This window comes from Ovis canadensis, chromosome 12 (assembly GCF_042477335.2).
Source record: "Ovis canadensis isolate MfBH-ARS-UI-01 breed Bighorn chromosome 12, ARS-UI_OviCan_v2, whole genome shotgun sequence".
Taxonomy (NCBI): Eukaryota; Metazoa; Chordata; class Mammalia; order Artiodactyla; family Bovidae; genus Ovis; species Ovis canadensis.
In genome coordinates this window covers 62672018-62691350 of record NC_091256.1, presented here as the reverse complement: position 1 = coordinate 62691350, position 19333 = coordinate 62672018, and the positions used below count along the sequence as shown (strand labels likewise).

Below are 19333 nucleotides of genomic sequence, written 5' to 3'. Positions count from 1 at the left end.
CCCTGGTGGCCCAGTGGATAGGACTCTGTGCTTTCACTGCTGTGTCCTGGGTTCAATCCCTGGTCAGGGAACTAAAATCCTACAAGCTGCATGGCATAGCCAAAAAAAAAAAAGATGTGGTATGTATATATATATGTGTATATCCACACACACATATACATACACAATGGATTACTACTCAGCCATGAAAAAGAATGAAATTTTACCATTTGCAACAACATGGATGGACTGGGAGGGTATTATGCTTAGCAAAGTAAGTCAGACAGAAAAAGACAAATACTGTATAATATCATTTATATGTGGAATCTAAAAAATAAAACTAGAGACTGTAACAAAGAAGAAACAGACTCAGAGATATAGAGAACAAACTAGTAGTTACCAATGGAGAGAGAGAAGGGGAGGAAAAGACCGGGAGAGAGGAAAGGCATAAAGTGCTATGTATAAAATATAAACCACAAGGATATATTGTACAACACAGAGAATATAGCCAACATTTTTATAATAACTGTAAATGGAATATAATCTTTAAAAGTTGTGAACCACTATGTTATATACCTGAAACATATAATACCTGTACATCAACCATACCTTAATTTTTAAAAAGTCCATGATCTAAAAAAAATATCTGATTGGTGAAGGATTTGCTGCCTGGTCCCACTGGGAAGACAAGAAACACTAAGCCCGCTGGGAAGATGAGAAACATTAAGGAGGATCTTAAATTTCATTCCCACCTGATTTCTCAGCTTCTTTTGATAAGGGAAAGAAAGGACTTTTTACATTTTTCTTTGCAAGCTCAGTTGATTGTGTCTATTTCTGCCAAACTTTGTTACAAAGACTTCTCTCCATACATAGAAAATCACTCTTCCTTAGATATCCAAGATAAGCAGTATTTTTAAGTGGAAAACAAAAAGTAGATTGTCATAGAATATACACAGTGTTCTCTCCCCCCTGCACCCTTTTTCTTTCCAAGTGTCATTATCTGACCACAGAGAAATTTGGAGAAAAAAACACGTGTTGAAAGTCTTATCCCAGTATGATGGGACTGCATGAGCCTTGACTTTCACACAGTCTTTTAACAGCTATTTATTGCAGACCTACTGTGTGCAGGCCACTGCGGATACAGCGGCGGGGGTGGAGGGACAATTTTCACTGTATGGGCTCCAGTCCTGTTTGGATTTGTGTAATACACAAGTATAACTTTTGGGCTATTGTTTTCAGTCGCTAAGTCGTGTCTGACTCTTTGCAACCCCACAAACGGCGGGACATCAGGCTGTCTCCTCTGTCCTCCATAACTTCTTTAACCAGAAATAAAGAATTGCTTCTTCTCAAAGAGGAAAACCTCTCTTCTACAGCCCAGGCTAGCATCACTCATCTCTGCCACCTTGGTATCCTTCTTATCACACACCCTTCACATCAGCCAGCTCAACCCTGCACTCTCCAGCCTCTAGTCTCTCTTAAAAGAGAATGATAATTAAAAATAAATAATTTTTTTTTAAAGGAAGAGACAGCAACAGACCTAAGTCTGAATTCTGATCTTACTGCTTACCAGCTCCACGGCTTAACCTGGCTGAGCGTCTGTGTTGCGCCTAGAAATACAAACAAATTTCCTTGTTGGGTTGTTTGTAACAATTAGAAAATATCACGTGTCAAACTCCTGGCATGGTGCCTGGCACAGAGCAAGTGCTTAATACTGACACTAGCTATTATTCAGTTCAGTTCAGTTCAGTCGTGTCTGACTCTTTGTGACCCCAAGAATCGCAGCACGCCAGGCCTCCCTGTCCATCACCAACTCCTGGAGTTTACCCAAACTCATGTCCATCGAGTCGGTGATGCCATCCAGCCATCTCATCCTCTGTCGTCCCCTTCTCCTCCTGCCCCCAATCCCTCCCAGCACCAGAGTCTTTTCCAATGAGTCAACTCTTCGCATGAGGTAGCCAAAGTATTGGAGTTTCAGCTTCATCAGTCCTTCCAATGAACACCCAGGACTGATCTCCTTTAGGATGGACTGGTTGAATCTCCTTGCAGTCCAAGGGACTCGCTATCATTATACTGTTATTATTCTCACTCTTCCAAGCTGGAAATTCTCAGCAGGTGGCCTTGTTGCAGGTCAAGGGCCCAGGCACGAGCCTGTTCAGCTCCCTTCCGTCTCCCTCCGCATCCATCTTTCCTCCCCTTCCCTCTGTCTTTCCCTACTGTGTTCTCTTCCAGGCATACTTCCTCCCTTCCTGCATCTCCCCTTCTCTCTCCCTCCCAGGCCATCCTGTGTGCAAGGTCTTGAATCACGACCTCCTCCTTCAGCATCTCCAGCCTTTCTCTGCATCTCACTCCTTTGTCATCAAACATGCCCTTCAAGCTGGTGCATCTTCAGGATCACTGCTTCTTTAACTCCTTTTCTACAGCTCATACTCCTGTCCCACCAAGACCTTACAGTGCATTACACCCTCTGTCCTCATCACTAACTTGTGACTTTGTCTTTGAAGCCCCACCTTCTTCCCCAAGCTCTGTTCTCTCTGTCCTACCCACCCGCTCCCACCCCAACCCCCCCGATTCTCTTTCTCAAAACCTGCTCATCTTTGATCATCACAGCTGGGGTGAGGGATGCTCCTGGAAGCCAGAGGCTAGAGGCCAGGATGCTGCTCAAGATTCTTACACTGCACAGGTCAGCCCCACAACAGAGGATTGTCTGGCCCAATATGTCAGCTGTTGCTCAGTCACTAAGTCGTGTCCTACCCTTTGTGACCCCATGAACTGCAGCACACCAGGCTTCCCTGTCCTTCACTGTCTCCCTAAGTTTGCTCAAATTCATGTCCATTGAGCGATGATGCCATCCAACCATCTCATCCTCAGTCGCCCCCTCCTCTTCCTGCCCTCAATCTTTCCTAGCATCAGGGTCTTTTCCAATGAGTTGGCTCTTCGCATCAGGTGGCCAAAGTATTGGAGCCTCAGCTTCAGCATCAGTCCTTCCAATGAATATTCAGGGTTGATTTCCCTTAGAATTGACTGGTTTGATCTCCTTACAGTCCATGGGACTTTCAAGAGTCTTCTCCAGCACCACAGTTGGAAAGCATCAATTCTTTGGTGCTCAGCCTTCTTTGTGGTCCAGCTCTCACATCCATATGTGACTACTGGAAAAACCATAAGAAAGAAAGGGAAAGTCAGAAAGTGAAGTTGCTCAGTTGTGTGCAACTCTTTGCGACCCCATGGACTGTAGCCTACCAGGCTCCTCCATCCATGGAAATTTCCAGGCAAGAGTACTGGAATGGGTTGCCATTTCCTTCTCCAGGGGATCTTCCCGACCCAAGGATCAAACCCAGGTCTCCTGCATTGCAGCCAGATGCTTTACCATCTGAGCCACCAGGAAAGCCCAGCTTTGAGTATATGGACATTTGTCAGCAAAGTGATGTCTCTGCTTTTTAATACACTGTGTAGGTTGGTCATAGCTTTTCTTCCAAGGGGCAAGTGTCTTTTAATGTCAGTAGTGCTATAGTTAAGAAACTCTACTGGCTCCTGCCTCTCTAATTCATCTGTTATTTTTCTGAAAAAAAAAAAAAACAGTTCATTAAGCCAATTTACTGCTCTATCAGCAGCCAAAATAGCAGTGACTCAGACCCTGGAGTCTGACTGCTGTGAGCCCAAGCCCTGGCTAGGTTGTTTGCCAGCATCCAGCAGCCACATGTCTCAGAGACCCCCCTGCCTAGTCTGTAAAATGGGGCAATGGTCAGACGATACAGTGGGGCGATGCATTGATTGCTTAGCAGAGAGCTGGGCACACAGGCCACACTCATGAATTTAAGTCAGGTTTACAGTCTTTAGGCTACTGTCCTAGGCTGGCCACAAACTGACCTCAGCCTCCATCCCACCTCTTCCCTCTACTCCTCCCCTCCCCATCATCCACTCCACCCCAACTAACCTCAACCCTCTTCCAGAATATGAGCTGTGTTCCCCACCTCTCATCCTGCCTCCTCCCTTCACCCCCCATTATTAGTTTCCTGTGACTGTCATGGGCTTCCCAGGTGGCACTAGTGGTAAAGAACCTGCCTGCCAGTGCAGGAGATAAAAGAGAGACAAGTTCAATCCCTGGGTCGAGAAGATCCCCTGGAGGAGGGCATGGCAACCCACTCCAGTATTCTTACCTGGAGAATCCCATGGACAGAGGATCTGGCAGGCTATAGTCCACTGGGTCGCAGAGTTGGACACGACTGAAGTGACTTAGCATGCATGCGCACATGGCTGTCATAACAAATTATCACAGGCTCTGTGGCTTATACTAACACAATTTCACATTTATTTATTTATTCTTTTACAGCTCTGGAGCCCAAAGTCCAAAATTAGTTTCACTAAGCTAAAGTCAAGGGGTCGGTCTCTTCCAGAGGGTGTAGGGAAAAAAATCTGATCCCTCACCTTTTCTAGGCTTTCCTCCTTTCCAGTCTTTATCCTTCATCCCTTGCATCCTGTGGCTCATGGCCCCTTCGTCTGTCTCCAGAGCCAGCAAGGGAGCATCTTCAGCTCTTTCTCTGCTTCTGTCACATCACCTTCTCTCTGTCTATAGTCAAACCCCCCTGTCTACTTCTTGTAAGGACCCCCGGGCCTATATTGGACCCACACAGACAATCCAGGATAAGCCCCCCATCTCAAGATCCTCAACTTCCTCAAATCCGCAAAGCTCTATCTGCCCTGTCAGGTAATGTCCATGGGCCCTCAGGATTAGGACCTGGAAATCTTTGGGGGGGGGGGGATCGATGTTTTTATGATTAAATATATAACTTTATTTATGATGCTTCAGATTTTGTAAATGCTGACTATATAGCAACCAAAGTCCCACAAATGCTAGCCAAGGACAACCACTGATCAAGACCCTTTGGAAAATCAAAAATAAATGAACTGCCAGGCGAGAAGCTTTGTTCTCCCAACAGAGAATTTAATAAATGAACATACTTCTCCGACCTTTTAAGGTTCACACTGGAAAAACTTAAACTTTCTTTTAAGGGCATCCCCAACCAACTGACTGCTTGATCAACCCATAGTTAGAAAAATAAACCCCATAGTTAAAAAATATCTATCAAATGTTCTTCACACCCAGAATATAATAAAACTTTTACACCCAGAATGAAAAGCCTCTCAGTTTCTATACCAGACCAGACTAGTCTACCTGTCAGCCTGTAATCAAGTCCCTCTGAATGTCACCATCAGCTCACTGTGATGTCGTTAAGAAACCACATGCTAATATCCTTTTATTCTTGCGGGGCACCATTCATCCACGCCTTCCATTCTGAAATGTCCTCCCCTCCAACTCTGAATAATGCCAGTGCCCACGCCCAGTGGATCCTCAGCTGAGCGGTGATCACTCTGGGTAAACGATAGCTCTTCTTCTGGGACCCTCACACTTCCCCACTCCTTCAGCGGTCACTTCCACACTTCCTGGGGTCACTGCCTGTTTCCTGTCAGGCACTTAGACCTGTTCTCAGACTGAACCTAAATCCCTTGAGGAATGGCTTCATATGATCCCCCAAGCTCAGCTCACGGTTTTGTACACAGTGGACACTTAGTCAACAAGGGTTCCGTGGATGGTTTTTATTGTCGACCTCCGAAAAGAAAGTTGGATTTGAGCCCAACTGAAGATGATCAACCATTTAAAAAAACACAAGATGGATGGCAACTTGTGTTATTTTGATGGGAGGGTAGCGTTGCCCTCATCCTCCTGTCAGCAAGCACTGTGAAGACATTATTCAGAAAATGAAGAAAGTGAATTGACTTGATACTTACCTTCTTCTTGCTTCTCTTTTTAAGGATTGTCTTTGTATCTGAAATACCTTCTGGAACATTATAAAAAAATTACAAGCCGGACCCAAGAACTTCAGGTAATCTTTGAGTTCCAAAAGTTCATTTCAGCTCCTCCTCAAAATTTTCATGGCACTGGGCATCTTAACTCCATTGTTCCTCTATTAGGTAGTCAGTGCACATCCTACAAAAGGTGATATGAAATCTCCATTTGCACTCCAGATGATTCAGATGGGGCGGCTGAGATCTCCCAGGAAGGCAAGGAGACTTGTTTTCCTCTGTCCAAACCCAGACAATTTTAAAAGACATTAGATCTTAAAATTTGTGTTTATTAAATGCAGTGGAAGAAGTAGAGCTAGCCACAGTACAGAGAAAAGATGTACCAAAAGTTACATAATGTCAACATTTTAGAGGCAAAATAACCCTTAGGGATTGTATTGCTCTGATAGCTATTGCCATATTAATACTGCATAATAAACAGTAGTAGTATTCCACGATTACTGTCCACTGCTCACACGTCCGGGGCCAGCTGCGGGGTGAATCCACTGGCCTTGGATGGACTCACTCACAGGCCTGGGTGTTGGCTGGCTCTTGACCGATCTAGGCTGGCCTCAGCTGGAGCAGCTGTGCTCCGTTGCACGTGTCTCTGATCCTCCAGCAGGCCAGCCTGAGCATGTTCTCATGGCACCAGCAGAGGAAGCAGAGATCAGGAAGAGAAAGCAGGCCCTTGTGTTGCGTCTGCCAACATCCCATTGGCCAGAGCAAGTCACATGACTGAGTTCAGTGTCGGGCGCAGGATATCGGCAGGCACTACAAGTTACATAGCCAAAGGTATGAATAGAGGAAGGGTGAAATAGTGGGACCACGGCAGCAATCAACCACAAAGACCATCTATTCCAGGAGTAAGAAAATTTTTCTGTAAAGGGCCAGAATATTCTGTAAAGGGCCTGTAAATATTTCAGAATATATCATCTCTGTTACACCTATCTGACTCTGCTACTATAAAGACAACCATAGACAATTGCATATATTAATGGGTGTGGCAAGCATGCTCTGTTCCAATAAAACTTTATTTATAAAAATAGACTGGTCCAAATTTGGCCTGCAGACAATAGTTTGCCAACGCCTGATCTAGTCCATTCTCCTTATTTTACAGATAGGGACAATGACGTTCAGAGGCTTAGGTGACTATCTCAATGTCGCACAGCTAGTTGGTGGAAGAATCAAGACAAAAATTCAGGCCTTCTGGCCTTAGCTCACTGCTTTTTCTCTTACACTCAGCAAATAATAATGAACAAGCCCAACTACCATTTACTAAGCACCTACTACATGCTAAGCACTGTGGTAAAAGCTTTCCAACATTATCTCGTTCAGTCCTGATAACACTAAGTATATATTCATATTAACCTCATCTTTTAAATGAAAAAGCATCTAGAAAGAACTATGGCTGAGAGTCTGTCTAGATCTAGAGTCTGAACTCTTACCTGTGATGCTCTTCTGCTTCCCTACTAGGTACTAGGTTAAGCATAGTTTTTCTGCATTTTTCAGAAAGTTTTGGGAACTTTTGTCTGTCCCACAAAGGTAGTGGAAATGACTCCTGCCTTAGTCCCGAGCAGGACTAATCAGCTACAATCTCCCTTCCTCTCCCTTCAGATCAAGATCAGCAGTTCTCAGGAAACTCAGCAGTCTCTGATGCAAGAAAAGTTGCGGGAGCACCTGGCAGAGAAGGAGAAGCTGAGCGAGGAAAGGCTACAGCAGGAGGAGAAGCTGAAAGCCCGAGTCAAGTGGCTGATGGAAGAGAAGGCGGTAAGGAGGTCCCTATCCTTCCCTTCATGCTGCAAACGGATGAGATGACCTTTCCCATAAAAAACTGAGGGCGCACATTTAGAGGAGAAACTTCAGCAGCAATCTTGATGGATGCCATGGAACTAAATTAATTTAAGAGGGTGAATGGAGACTTCTCGGGTAGTTCAGTGGCCAAGACCCCACGCTCTCAATGCAGAGGGCCTGGGTTCAATCCCTGGTCAGGGACTCACATCCTGCAAGCCGCAGCTGAAGATCCTATGTGCCACAATGAAGCTCGAAGATCCTACGTGCTGCAACTAAGACCTGGTGCAGCCAAATAAATAGACGTTTGTTTTTTTTTAATAAATAAAAAGGGTGAATAATGTTGGAGGAATTAACATGAAGCTTGGGTCTTAAAACTCAGCGCAAGATCAACTTGAGTAGGCACAGTTATTGAAATTTCTAGAAACAGTACTTCATTGGTTTATACACTGCAGCTGATTTTACAGATCTGAGGCATTACTACAAGTCCTGGTTTATGACCGACAGAGTGTTTCTAAGTATGTGCAAGACCAGCCAGTGTTATTTCAGTCTTTTGCTTTCTCTTTATACAGATCAAGGGAATAAAGTGGCCAAAATTCCTGCTTATTTTTCTAGAAAACGGCCAATTAGAAGATGCTACCAACATTCCCTCTCAACTCAGAGGTGCCTATGAGTCAACTGGGGATGTTGTAAAAAGGCAGATTCTGACTCAGCCTGTCTGGGCCTGGGACTCTGATGGCACAGCTCTGCAGATACATGTTCAGCAACAGAGTCTCAGACGAAGCTTTTACCCGAGCTGGCAGATAAGAACCACCTGGAAGCTGGTTGAAAATACAGATTCTTGGGCCCTACCCCAGCCCCACTGAATGAGAATCTCAGGAGAAGGCCAGAAACTGCAGTTAATGGGCCAGTTCTTCTCCTTGTCCTTGAGTTCACCGTGTTTTTTTAAAAAACATTTATTTATATATTTGGCTGTGTCACTTCTTAGTTGCAGCATGCGGGCTCTTCATTGCATCTTGCAGGATCTTTTGTTGCAGCAGATGGACTCTCTAGATGTGATGCGGGGGCTCCAGTAGCTGTGGCTTGTGGGCTTAATTGCTCCCCAGCATGCGGGATCTTAATTCTCGGACCAGGGTTCAAACCCATGTCCCCCGCATTGCAAGGAGGATTCTTAACCACTGGACCACCAGGGAAGTCCCAAGTTGGCCATTTTTGATATTCAAGGACCCACCACGAATTTAACTACCTCAGTCACCATCACCCTGGATCCCTGGTTCATGACTTTGGCTGCACTTCTGTCATTCAAGAGATTAAAAAAATGCTAAGGCCTTGCACCCCCTCCCCCCCCCCACCCCCAGATTCTGATCTAGCTGGGGTGGGGGTGCAGCTCAGGCCCTGAGATTGGTGAGCTCTCCCTGGTGGTTCCCACGTGCAGCCACCACAGAGAGCATCTCCCACGCACCTCAAAACAGCAGCACCAGATCCACTGAATCCCAGCACCTCCTTTCTTCCACCAAAAAGGACCAAAACTGCCAGTTCCTCCATCTCCACCAGGAACCGCTTGGTGACTTCCTGCTGGGACCCTCCTTCTCTGTCAGACGCCCCGACTCTCCAAGCCTCTCCAAGAGGCAGCAGCCTCTGCTGGTTTCATCTCGTCCTCTAACCCGTGCCCCACTACCTCTTCTCCTCTTTGCCTCTTTCTCTGCCTTTTGTGAAATAAAAGATTAAAAAGAAAGACCCACCTGACCAAAATTGCCTGTGAGTCCCATACAGGTATATAAACAACGGCCTTAAATCAAAACAGGTCCCTTCAGAAGGGCAATTCAATGTAGAAGAGAAAAAAGAGTGACATTCTAGAGAGAGAGAAATAAAACCAGAAAGAACCTAAAAATCTTCAAAACCTTCACAGAACTCTCCACCTGTTTCCTCTCTCTTCTCTGTTTAATTTCTCCCTTCCCAAATGTCCTATTTTAGTTTCAATTTTGGTTTGACTGTTTTCCACTGTGAATGTCCAGTACTATAGCCCCAGCCTGTTCACCACCACCTTGGATACCAGCCTGGGCCCTCCAGATGCCCCTTTGTAACATTGATTCCAACAGTCACAGGGTTTCAAGGGCTGACATCAACCCCCCTTTAATCACACCAAACTTCAGAGGCCACACCACCCCTTGCAGAGGGGAACACAAAGCCAGGGACCCACAGACAGACAGTACAGCTGCTCAGGTCCACTACTGTCCCATTGAGAGTCATTCTTCCCCAGACACTTACATTGATTGGCTTGACCCCAGGGACTCATCCAGAAGTACCATCACAGGCTTGAGTGCTAGGTGCCCCGATTTTAAATGAACATGGCACTGTCACCCCCCACCCTTTCTAAAAATATGTGTGTCAAAATTCATTAATTAAGCTCCTCCTCACAAGTCCTGACTTGTCTTAGGACTCTGCTTCAATGGTAAGAAATTCTAGGTTCCCTTTGAGAGCTTCTCTGGTGGCTCAGACATTAAAGAATCTGCCTGCAATGCAGGAGACCGGGGTTCAATCCCTGGGTCAGAAAGAAGCCTTGGAGAAGGGAATGGCTACCCAATCCAGTATTCTTGCCTGGAGAATTCCATGGACAGAGGAGCCTGGCAGGCTACAGTCCGTGGGGTTGCAAAGAGTCAGACACGACTGAGTAGCTAACTTATGAAGCTATCATTCTTTTTTTTATTATTATTATGATCTGTTAACAACATTCCCCTGACTTATGCACACATTAATGGTTTAGATCAGGGGTCAGCAAACTTTTCCCATAAAGAGCCACATAGTATCTATTTTCAGTTGTGCAGATCATGTCTTTGTCCTGATTTCTCAGCTCTGTGGTTGCAGTGCCAAGGCAACCCACGATGAGCATGGTGGAGTTCCAATAAAACTTTATTTACAAAAAAAAAGCAGACAGTGGGCCACATTTGGCCTGCATGCCGTAGCTTGCCAACTACTGGTTCTAGAATCAAAGGGACCAGGGTTCAATTTCCCATTGATGTGATTTATTGGTAAACATTCCTAATCTCTCTAAGCCTATTTCCTCCTCAACAAAGTGGAAATGACAGAAATGATTGATCTTTACTAGTGAATGATTATCATGTGCCAAGCATTTCATGTTCATCATCTCATCTGCTCTTCCTATCAACCCAATGCAGGAAGCACTCTTACTGTCCCCATTGTACAGATGGGGAAACGGAGGTTTCTAAAGCTTCTCACTTGCCCAAGACTATACCCCTAGGAAGAATCAGCCGCAGGCTCTAATCTGACCCTGCCAACTCCAGACCCCATTATCTTAGACCCTAGATATACTGTCCACAGTTTTCCATGGGTTTGTTGTGAGACGTAGAAGTTAATCTGTGAAGGGCCTGGCCCGGAGTCCAGATTCCTACGCTGGTAACTATGTCTATTAAACAACAGTCATGACTTTCAGGCTTTGGAGGAAGGCATTACTCAAGAGAAAAACAAAGCGAAAGAAGCATTAGAAGAAGAACAGAAGAGAGTCCAAGAGCTGGAGGATCGCTTAACCCAGCAAAAGAAGGTATGAGCTCGGGGAGGCAGAGCCGGCCTGAGCCCAGGTCGAGATCAGGCAGCCAGGACGGACTCACCTGGGACACTCATCTGGGCCTGCCCACCCCAGCTGCCAGGCTCTCAGCTGCCCACAGTCTCCCCATGGGGATGCTGTGAGTAGTAAAGAGTTCACCTGCCCACGCAGTGCCTAGCAGAATCCAGATTCCTGCCGTTGTAATTCTGTCTGTTAAATGCCGATCATTGGTTTTCAGGCTTTGGAGGAGACCATTTCTCAGGAGAAAAGCAGAGCAAAGGAAGCATTAGAAGAAGAACAGAGCAAAGTCCAAGAGCTGGAGGACCGCTTAACCCACCAGAAGGAGGTACGTAGCTTGGGGAGATGGGCAGCTCGAACCCAAACCCAGCTTGAGGGCCATGTGGAAGTAAGTTTTGAACCACAGCTGATGGGGAGTCAAGCATGGCGGAGTTTCCCAGAGGGATTTGTCCGTGGGGGAGCTCAGCTACTTTGGGAAGAAGCAGGGGGGACTCTAGGAGAGGACCCTAGAGTTGTAACCTTGCGCCTACAGTTTACACAAAGATTGTAAATGTCATAAAATACAATCTTAGGGGACATATCAGGATTGGTAATGTGCGTTTTCTACATGGGGACTACATCCTGAATCCTAAAAATGGAGGACTTTCAGAATCCTGGGACTTCAGGGCTACGTGAATCCAACAACATCCTAAAATGCCCCAACCTTCATCTCCACCACCAAGAAATTTTCTACAGCCCAGGGAAGTCCATCCCAGTGTTGATGCCTTGGCTGGGAGAAAATTCTTCCTTTAGATTGAGTTGACTCAGATTCTCTCTCAGAAAAGGTTTCAACCCTCCACCCACCCCCCTGGGCTCCTGCAAGACCCATCTGCTTTCTCTTCCACAGAATAACCTTTTAGATGCATAAGAATAGAGGCACCGGCTCCTCTCCAGACACAAATGCCCTTCACAGGCCTGGAGCCTGGCCTTGGTCCCCTCCTCTGAGCTGCTCTAACCTGTGACAGATTAGCAGCTCACTGGCTGAAAAGGGGCTCATGGACATGTTATGCTTGGTCCTAGAGTTTTTTATCTTGAATTCATAAAATTTACTGACAAATCCAGATTCCCATCCTCTCTTGAAAAGTCAGAAGACTGGCCCTCCTTTCTACTTGCAGCAGAAATGGACTGGAGCCGAACCAACTAGCAGATGTTTGCCACAGTCCCCACCATTCCCTATTGCATTCAACACAACTTATTTCATTTCAGGTAACTGTTGAGCCCCTACAGGTATCTGGGTTTGCAGCCCATCATCTGCTTTCTTCCTAAACTGTTTGTAGCCAGAACTGGACACAGTTCTCCAGCATGCAGTGGCCTAGAGCAGGACTGTCCTCACCCTAGGCAAAGCTGTTGTACTTCTGCTGATGTGTCCAAACTAGCTTTGGGCAAAGCCCTATTGCATTGTTCACTTGAATATACTTACCTTTGGTCACCCTCAGATCCCTGGGTCTTTTTTACTAGATGTTCTCATTTGTGCTTCAGTCCTGAGGAAATGTAAAGGGGTGAAGAGTGAGGCTTTGCATCCAGATGAGACATGGTTCAGATTCCAGCTGGGCTACTTACTGACTCAGTACCTACCTTCCTTAAAGGATGGCTGTGAGATAATGGTTAGAGATCATGTACGATGAAGTGTCTGACCCAGAATCATCACTCAATGAATGGTGGCTACTAATACCATCACTGAACTTCCAGTGCTGTGTAGGCACTTACTGTACTAACCCTCCACCACATCCCTACCTCTCAGAGTGAAATCCTTGCCCGCCCCCCAGGAAGGGAGAAGTGAGGAACCTGTGAGCAGAGCCCATGCAGTTTGATCCTATCCAGGGAGGGGAGGTGTTTACATGTTGGGTTTCACTTGGGTCTCTGGTGCAGATGTGCTCTGCAGGCCTGTGTAAACAGTGTCAGTGCCTGGTCCTGAGTTATTTCTCCAGGGATGGCGAGGAAGAGGAGGGTCTTCCAAGGGTTGGCCGGGGTGAAATGCCACTGAGAGGTCATCTGCACAGGGATGGGGAAGCCCCTTGAACTGAGCGGTCTTGAGGTCACGGGGCACTTCAGAAGGGAGATTTAAGGACAGGCTGATGGTGGACAGCCCCAAGGCAAGAGGAGTTGTGGCCAGGTCACCCACACCTTGGACAACATCAGCCCAGCAGGACCTCTGTGTGGCTTCTTGTCGGGAAATCTGAGATCAGAACCCAGACGCAGGCTTTGATCAACCTCAGACGGTCATGTGATTTGTCTTTCCATTAGACCTTCCTCCACACTGTCAGGGGCTTCCCAGGTGGCACTAGTGATAAAGACCCCGCCTGCCAATGCAGGAGACACAAGAGACACGGATTCCATCCGTGGTTGGGAAGATTCCCTGGAGGGGGGCATGGCAACCCACCCCAGTATTCTTGCCTGGAGAATCCCATGGACAGAGGAGCCTGGCGGGCTGCAGTCTGTGGGGCCGCAAAGAGTCGGGCACAACTAAGCGTATTGCACACAGGCATGCACCACACCGTCAGATGAATCTCTAAGAACGACAGAATCACTAGGTCACAAGGCTGGTTTGGAGGTAACTTTAAAGGTTAATTCCCATGACCTGCCCAGGAGTGTGGAAGCAAAGTGTCCAAGAGGAACACAACTTGGGCCTGAGTTGTGCAAGGACAGCCTTCCCTGTGGTGCCCAGCTTGGCTGCATAGCAAAGTCCTGAGTGTCGATATGAGATCAGACGCAGTGGGGCAGCAAAATGTCTTACCCCTAAACCCACCTCAAACTTCAAAATAAATGTGGAGCTCCCATGATGCTAGTGCTCTTCTGCTTCATTGAGGGCTAGTATTGGAACCACTGAGTGTTGGAGTTTTTTAAACTGCTTTTCAATGAAAGAACTATACAAAAGTATATACTATTTCATCCATATTATGGGTTGAATATTTTTGCAGGCTAATCTAGGACCCTAACCACTGGCTATAATGGAAACCACGTGCCAACTTCCAAACATCTGACAGCCAATGGTGTCACACAATCCATTCCAGGAGTCCCCTGGTAGTCCAGCGATTAAGATTTTGTCTTCCAGTGCCAGGGGAGTGGGTTTGACCCCTGGTTGGGGAGCTAAGATCCCACATGCCTTGCAGCCAAGAATACAAAACATAAAACAGAAGCAATATTGCAACAAATTCAATAAAGACTTTAAGTTTGGTGCATATAAAAAAGTAATAATAATAATAACCTATTTGAGAGACGAGGTGCCTTTCTTGCAGTGACAAGAAATAAGGGCTTTGCCGGCAGCTCCTTCCTTCTGCAATTTGCATAAACCATTTAACTGAACGGCTCGTCAGCAAGTTGCTTCCTGGATAAAAAATCCCTGATTATGGGCACTAAATACTAACCACAGCCCTCCCATCCTCTCAAAGCTTCCCTTGTGATGTTGGTCCCCTCCCCTTCCAGAAATGTGTATGTGTGGCTCATTAATTCAATACACTGCCCTCCTTTAGAAACCTGATTCTATTTCAGAGATTTATTTCAATAATGGGAAATTCCATTATTAATGAGATTCTTCTTCTTATCAGAGAGGCTGCCTGGCACGATGGTAAGAACTCAGACTCCGTAATAAGACAGGCTTGGTCGCCTTTCCTCACTGGCTCCCTGCCGGGGCCTCTGCACACAAACAATATCCAGGGCTCCACTAACAAACTGCAGGACCCCTGGGTCCTCAGGAACTTTCCACTCTTTAGTTTCCCCACCTGTAAAATGGGGTCACAACTTCTCTGTGGATGAGGATGCTATGAGAATAAACTGGGTGAGAAGCACTGGCCTTGGGCCCTGGCACGTAAGACCAGCCCCCAGCATTTGAGCTGCTGTCATTATTGGTATCATGCTTACTAGCAATTTCCCCCGCTAAATGTGCAGGCAACCAAAAAGACCGGTCATTGATTTTCAGGTTTTGGAGAGCAGCATGGCCCATGAGAAAAGAAAAGCAAAGGAATCCTTAGAGGCAGAAAAGAGGAAAGTGCAAGATCTGGAGAACCACTTAACACAGCAGAAGGAGGTATGGGGAGCAGAGAGAGAGGACGTGGGTGGTGGCAGCTGAAAGCCCTTGGAAGCAGCTTCAGGACCAGATGCGAGACTGTGTTTTGGTACCCGGCTGTAGAGCAGGTGGTAAAGCAAGCTGATGGGGAGCAGTGCCGCTGATGAGAGCTGCCGATGTCACATCACAGGACTCACCAGCTGTTTGACCCTAGGGCAGACCACCTCACCTCCTGGACCAGCTTCATCATTCATAACATGGGGAGGCTAACTACCCCTGCATCATGAGATTAAACCAGTTAGTGTTTTTCGGGGCTTCCCAAGTAGCGATAAAGACTTGGGTTCAACCCCTGGGTCAGGAATATCCCCTGGAGAAGGGCATGGCAATCCACTCCAGTATTCTTGCCTGGAGAATCCCTAGGACAGAGGAGGCTGGTGGGCTACAGTCCATGGAATCGCAAAGAGGTGGACACGACTGAAACGACTTAGCGCACACAGCACAGTGTATATTAAGTACTTAGACCTGCCCTCACCCACAGAGGACCATCTCCATAAGCCCTGCTGGTCAACTTCCCGGGGAGGAGAGATGCCCTCCAGGGGAGACCCCTGGTTGGAGTCTGGGTCAGTCCTTCAGTCAGCATCCTCTTCCTCCTCATCACTGAAAGGTATTTCAGCGTGGGCACAGCAGAACAACACCCTCCTAGCTCCAGCCTCCTAGTTTCAGAGACTCCCGAGTAGACCCTCCCTGGGCTGATGATCAGGTGCAGAGACAAACATTGCCGAGGAAGATGGAGTAGACAGGCACATAACCAGCTCACACGGCAGTCACGTCAAATAAGTGCCAGGGGTCAGTGCCTTCTGGAACAAATGAGAAGTACACCCTGGAGGAGAGTGATGTGGGAGAGAGGAGGGGAGTCCAAGCACCAGGCCGGGGCAGAGCTGGTGACATCCACCCCTACAAGCCCGGGAACTGGGCTCACCAGCCTCACCTGCGTGGAGCCACCACGAAGGCAGACCCCCCAAGGCCGAGAGGAGAGATGAAGGCCAAGCCACACCCTGAAAGTCAAACGGGCTCCCTGGAGCCAGGAGGCCAGGTGGCAGTGCCCTTAGTGACCTGTGGTGGCATCTCTAGGAGGTGGGCTCCAGGGAGTGCAAAGAGACATGTGCCAGCCCCATGTAACATCCAGAAAGAGTGGGCGACTCGGTGAATTGTTTGATGCAGTTATGTTCATCCATCTGCAGATATTTATGGAGTACCCGCCGTGTGCCAGGCCCTACTGGGTGTCAGGATACTGCAGAGCACTAGAGGGCCACGGCCGTGCCCTCGTGGGCCTGCCACTCTAGGACGGAGGGCAGACAGCCATGTAAACAAATGCCCAGGTGACCCCAGAGCCACAGGCTGTACAAAACCAGCATGAGTTAGAGAGTGGCCCACAGGCAGGGCCTCTCATATTTGGTGACATTGAGTGAGACCTGGAGGGCAGAGGAACACTGCAGTGACATCTGCGGGAAGAGGATGCCCCAGCTCAGGGGTCCCAAGTGCAAAGGAGGGCGCCTGAGTTAGCCAGGGGGGTGGGGCAGGGCGGGAAGAATGAAATCACTCTGGAACAAGATGGAAACCAAAGGGGAGGGATTGGGGCAAGAAAGCCAAAGGAAGCCGCAGAGTCGGGGGCAGAGTGAGGCGTGGCAGGAGAGCTGTGTGGGCCAAACGAGTTGACTCCAGTTCCAGTTGCAGCTCTGCCCTAACACGTTGTGTGACCCTGGGCAAGCCCCTCTCTGTGCCCTCATCTGTAACGTGGGTGTAGTGACAGAGATTTGTTGCGAGGAGTCAGTGCATTCATTGTGAAACACCTGCCCAGGTGAGCTCAGAGTCCAGATCAAGTGGGGAGGATGGTGTGCATGACGGGGTATGGGGGTGGGACAGTCAAGCAAAGACCTTGGCAGGGAAGTGAGGTCAGAGTCCACACGGGGCGAGGGAGCACCGACACAGAGCAAGCCTTGTTAAGGGATAGAACCCAGACCGTGGTCAGTGGCATCCCCCAAGCATCCCTTATCCAGGTGGGCTAAGGGCGGAGTTTTATAGTGTGCACCCCTGCTGAGCAGGGTGGCAGACTCTGTGCCAGCCTACGTATGAACACGCAGGTGCATCTCCTGCCTCCAGGTAGGGTGGGGCTTCAAGCAGGAGGACAGCTCAGGCAAGATCCAGATATCAGGTGGCAGAATGGCTAGGGCGGGGCACTGGCATCTGAACTGGCACCCAGTGGTGCGACCTTGGCCCATTACTCATCCTCGCACTACCTCATTTACAGCCTCCTTACCTGCAAAATGGAAGCCAGATGCCTCCTGGGGGGTTGCGTTCACTACACGGTGCAGGCACTCACGTGCAGCGTTTACAGAGCAGGCAGCCTCGTCATCATCATTTTCATTTGTAATTTTCCAAGCAGCACAGAATAAGAGAAGGGAGCACGCCCTCCCACGGAGCATGCGGTGGCCTCTTACATCAGGCAGGACGCAGCCTGGCAGGGTGGGGACTGGATGGTCTCAGGCAGACTTGGCAGTGAGAAAATGCCAAGCCCATGCAGGGAGGAGAGTCAGGGCCCAGGTGCAGCGGCGAGGCCTGTGTGCAGCGCACGGCAGTGGGGATGGAGGCCAAGGGCGTGATGCTAGAACCACAGGGTTGTTGGGAAGATCATCTGTTCTCCAGGACCACCCATCCCCAAACCATAACGGTTTTCAATAGTTTTCCTTTTTTACCCAATAATGCACATTCAGTAAAGAAAATTTAGAAGATCCAGACCAGTGAAAAGAAGAAAATATAAATGACCATAATCTCAATTCCCCCAAAATAGCCATTATTTACATTCTCATACATATCTTTCCAGTCTTTTGTGTATGCATAGATAAATTATTTATTTCATTAAAATGTTCTTGTGAACATTATATTTATGTGGGAGGCATCACTTCAAGAGTTTCAACAGCTGCAAATAGTTTCTTGACCCCACTCTGGCTGTGTCCCTCCTGGGGCTTGTGTAGGTGAGGCTGGGTTCCAATCCCCTCCCCATCTCAGGATCTATGGGGTAAATGTTCTCTGCAGCAAACTGTCCTGGACTTCAGTTTTTAGACCCAAGCCTTCGTAGGTTGGAGAGAGACCACCAGTGTCCTTTGAAGCCATAGACATCAGGCCTACTGGGTCAGGAGGCATCCCCCCACCCCCACCCCTGCCCTTGGCCTCACTTGCCCCACCTTCCAAGAAGTGAGGTACCAACAAGGGACCACACTGGTGCCACCGTCTGTCTGTTTAGTAGTTTAGTCAGTGACTCAGTGTCAAACGCCTTGACCTGAGCACTCACCAGCCTGTCACTTCCTGCACACCAGCCTAGAAACTCTGAATGACAAATAACTCTCTGCTGAGGACATACCTAACCACAACTTGACTTCCGGTCCTCACGTCTCTCTCCGACGGGCATCCTCTTCCTTGAGCTCTAGCTCCCCAGCTCTGACTCACTGGTATCAACTATTACTAATGCTAGCTTTCCCCTTGGGTGTCACTTCCCTTCCTTTCTCATGCACACACCCTCAAAACGCTGTTGTTGACTTCCAGATTTCCGAGAGCAGCATCGCCTATGAGAAAAACAAAGCAAAGGAGGCCATAGAGAAGGAAAAGAAAAAGGTCCAAGATCTGGAGAACCACATAACCAAGCAGAAGGAGGTATGCCTCTCTAAGAGGAAAGAGGAGCAGGCGTGACTGAGTGCTGGGCTCCGGCGGCAGGCGGTCTGGTTCAAATCCCACCCCTGCCGCCATCGGGCTGTGGGATGTTAGACAACAGTTAGCACCTCTGTGCCTTGCTTTCCCCACTTATGAAATACAGATGATCCAATAGATCACCCTCGTGGAGCTGGGAGACTTGACATCTAACACACACAGAGACAAGTGTGTCTGACACACACCTGACACTCAGTGAATGCTGTGTGTATTGGCTGCTTTTTTTTATTATTGTCATTACTACTGGCTCACAGCCACAAAGTGGAGGGGCAGAGTCTGAACCCAGAGTCAGGACCCCCTCATCCTCACCGCTCCTCTCTCTGTCCTTAAGCTTGCTGTGGGTT

The 19333-nt window shown here is 47.9% G+C and overlaps 1 protein-coding gene across 8 annotated transcripts in view; it reads left to right on the top strand.

Annotated features, from left to right (window-relative positions):
* FHAD1 (forkhead associated phosphopeptide binding domain 1) overlaps positions 1-19333 on the top strand; it is a 163845-nt gene that overhangs the window by 107870 nt on the left and 36642 nt on the right. For 5 of the 8 annotated variants that reach the window (XM_069545930.1, XM_069545932.1, XM_069545929.1 and 2 more), the window contains 6 exons: positions 5788-5858; positions 7432-7584; positions 11057-11164; positions 11406-11513; positions 15141-15248; positions 18828-18935. In XM_069545930.1, the coding sequence (XP_069402031.1) occupies positions 5788-5858; positions 7432-7584; positions 11057-11164; positions 11406-11513; positions 15141-15248; positions 18828-18935 (656 nt within the window). The remainder of the gene's footprint in view (positions 1-5787; positions 5859-7431; positions 7585-11056; positions 11165-11405; positions 11514-15140; positions 15249-18827; positions 18936-19333) is intronic. The other 3 variants (XM_069545933.1, XM_069545935.1, XM_069545931.1) reach the window with 1 other exon arrangement.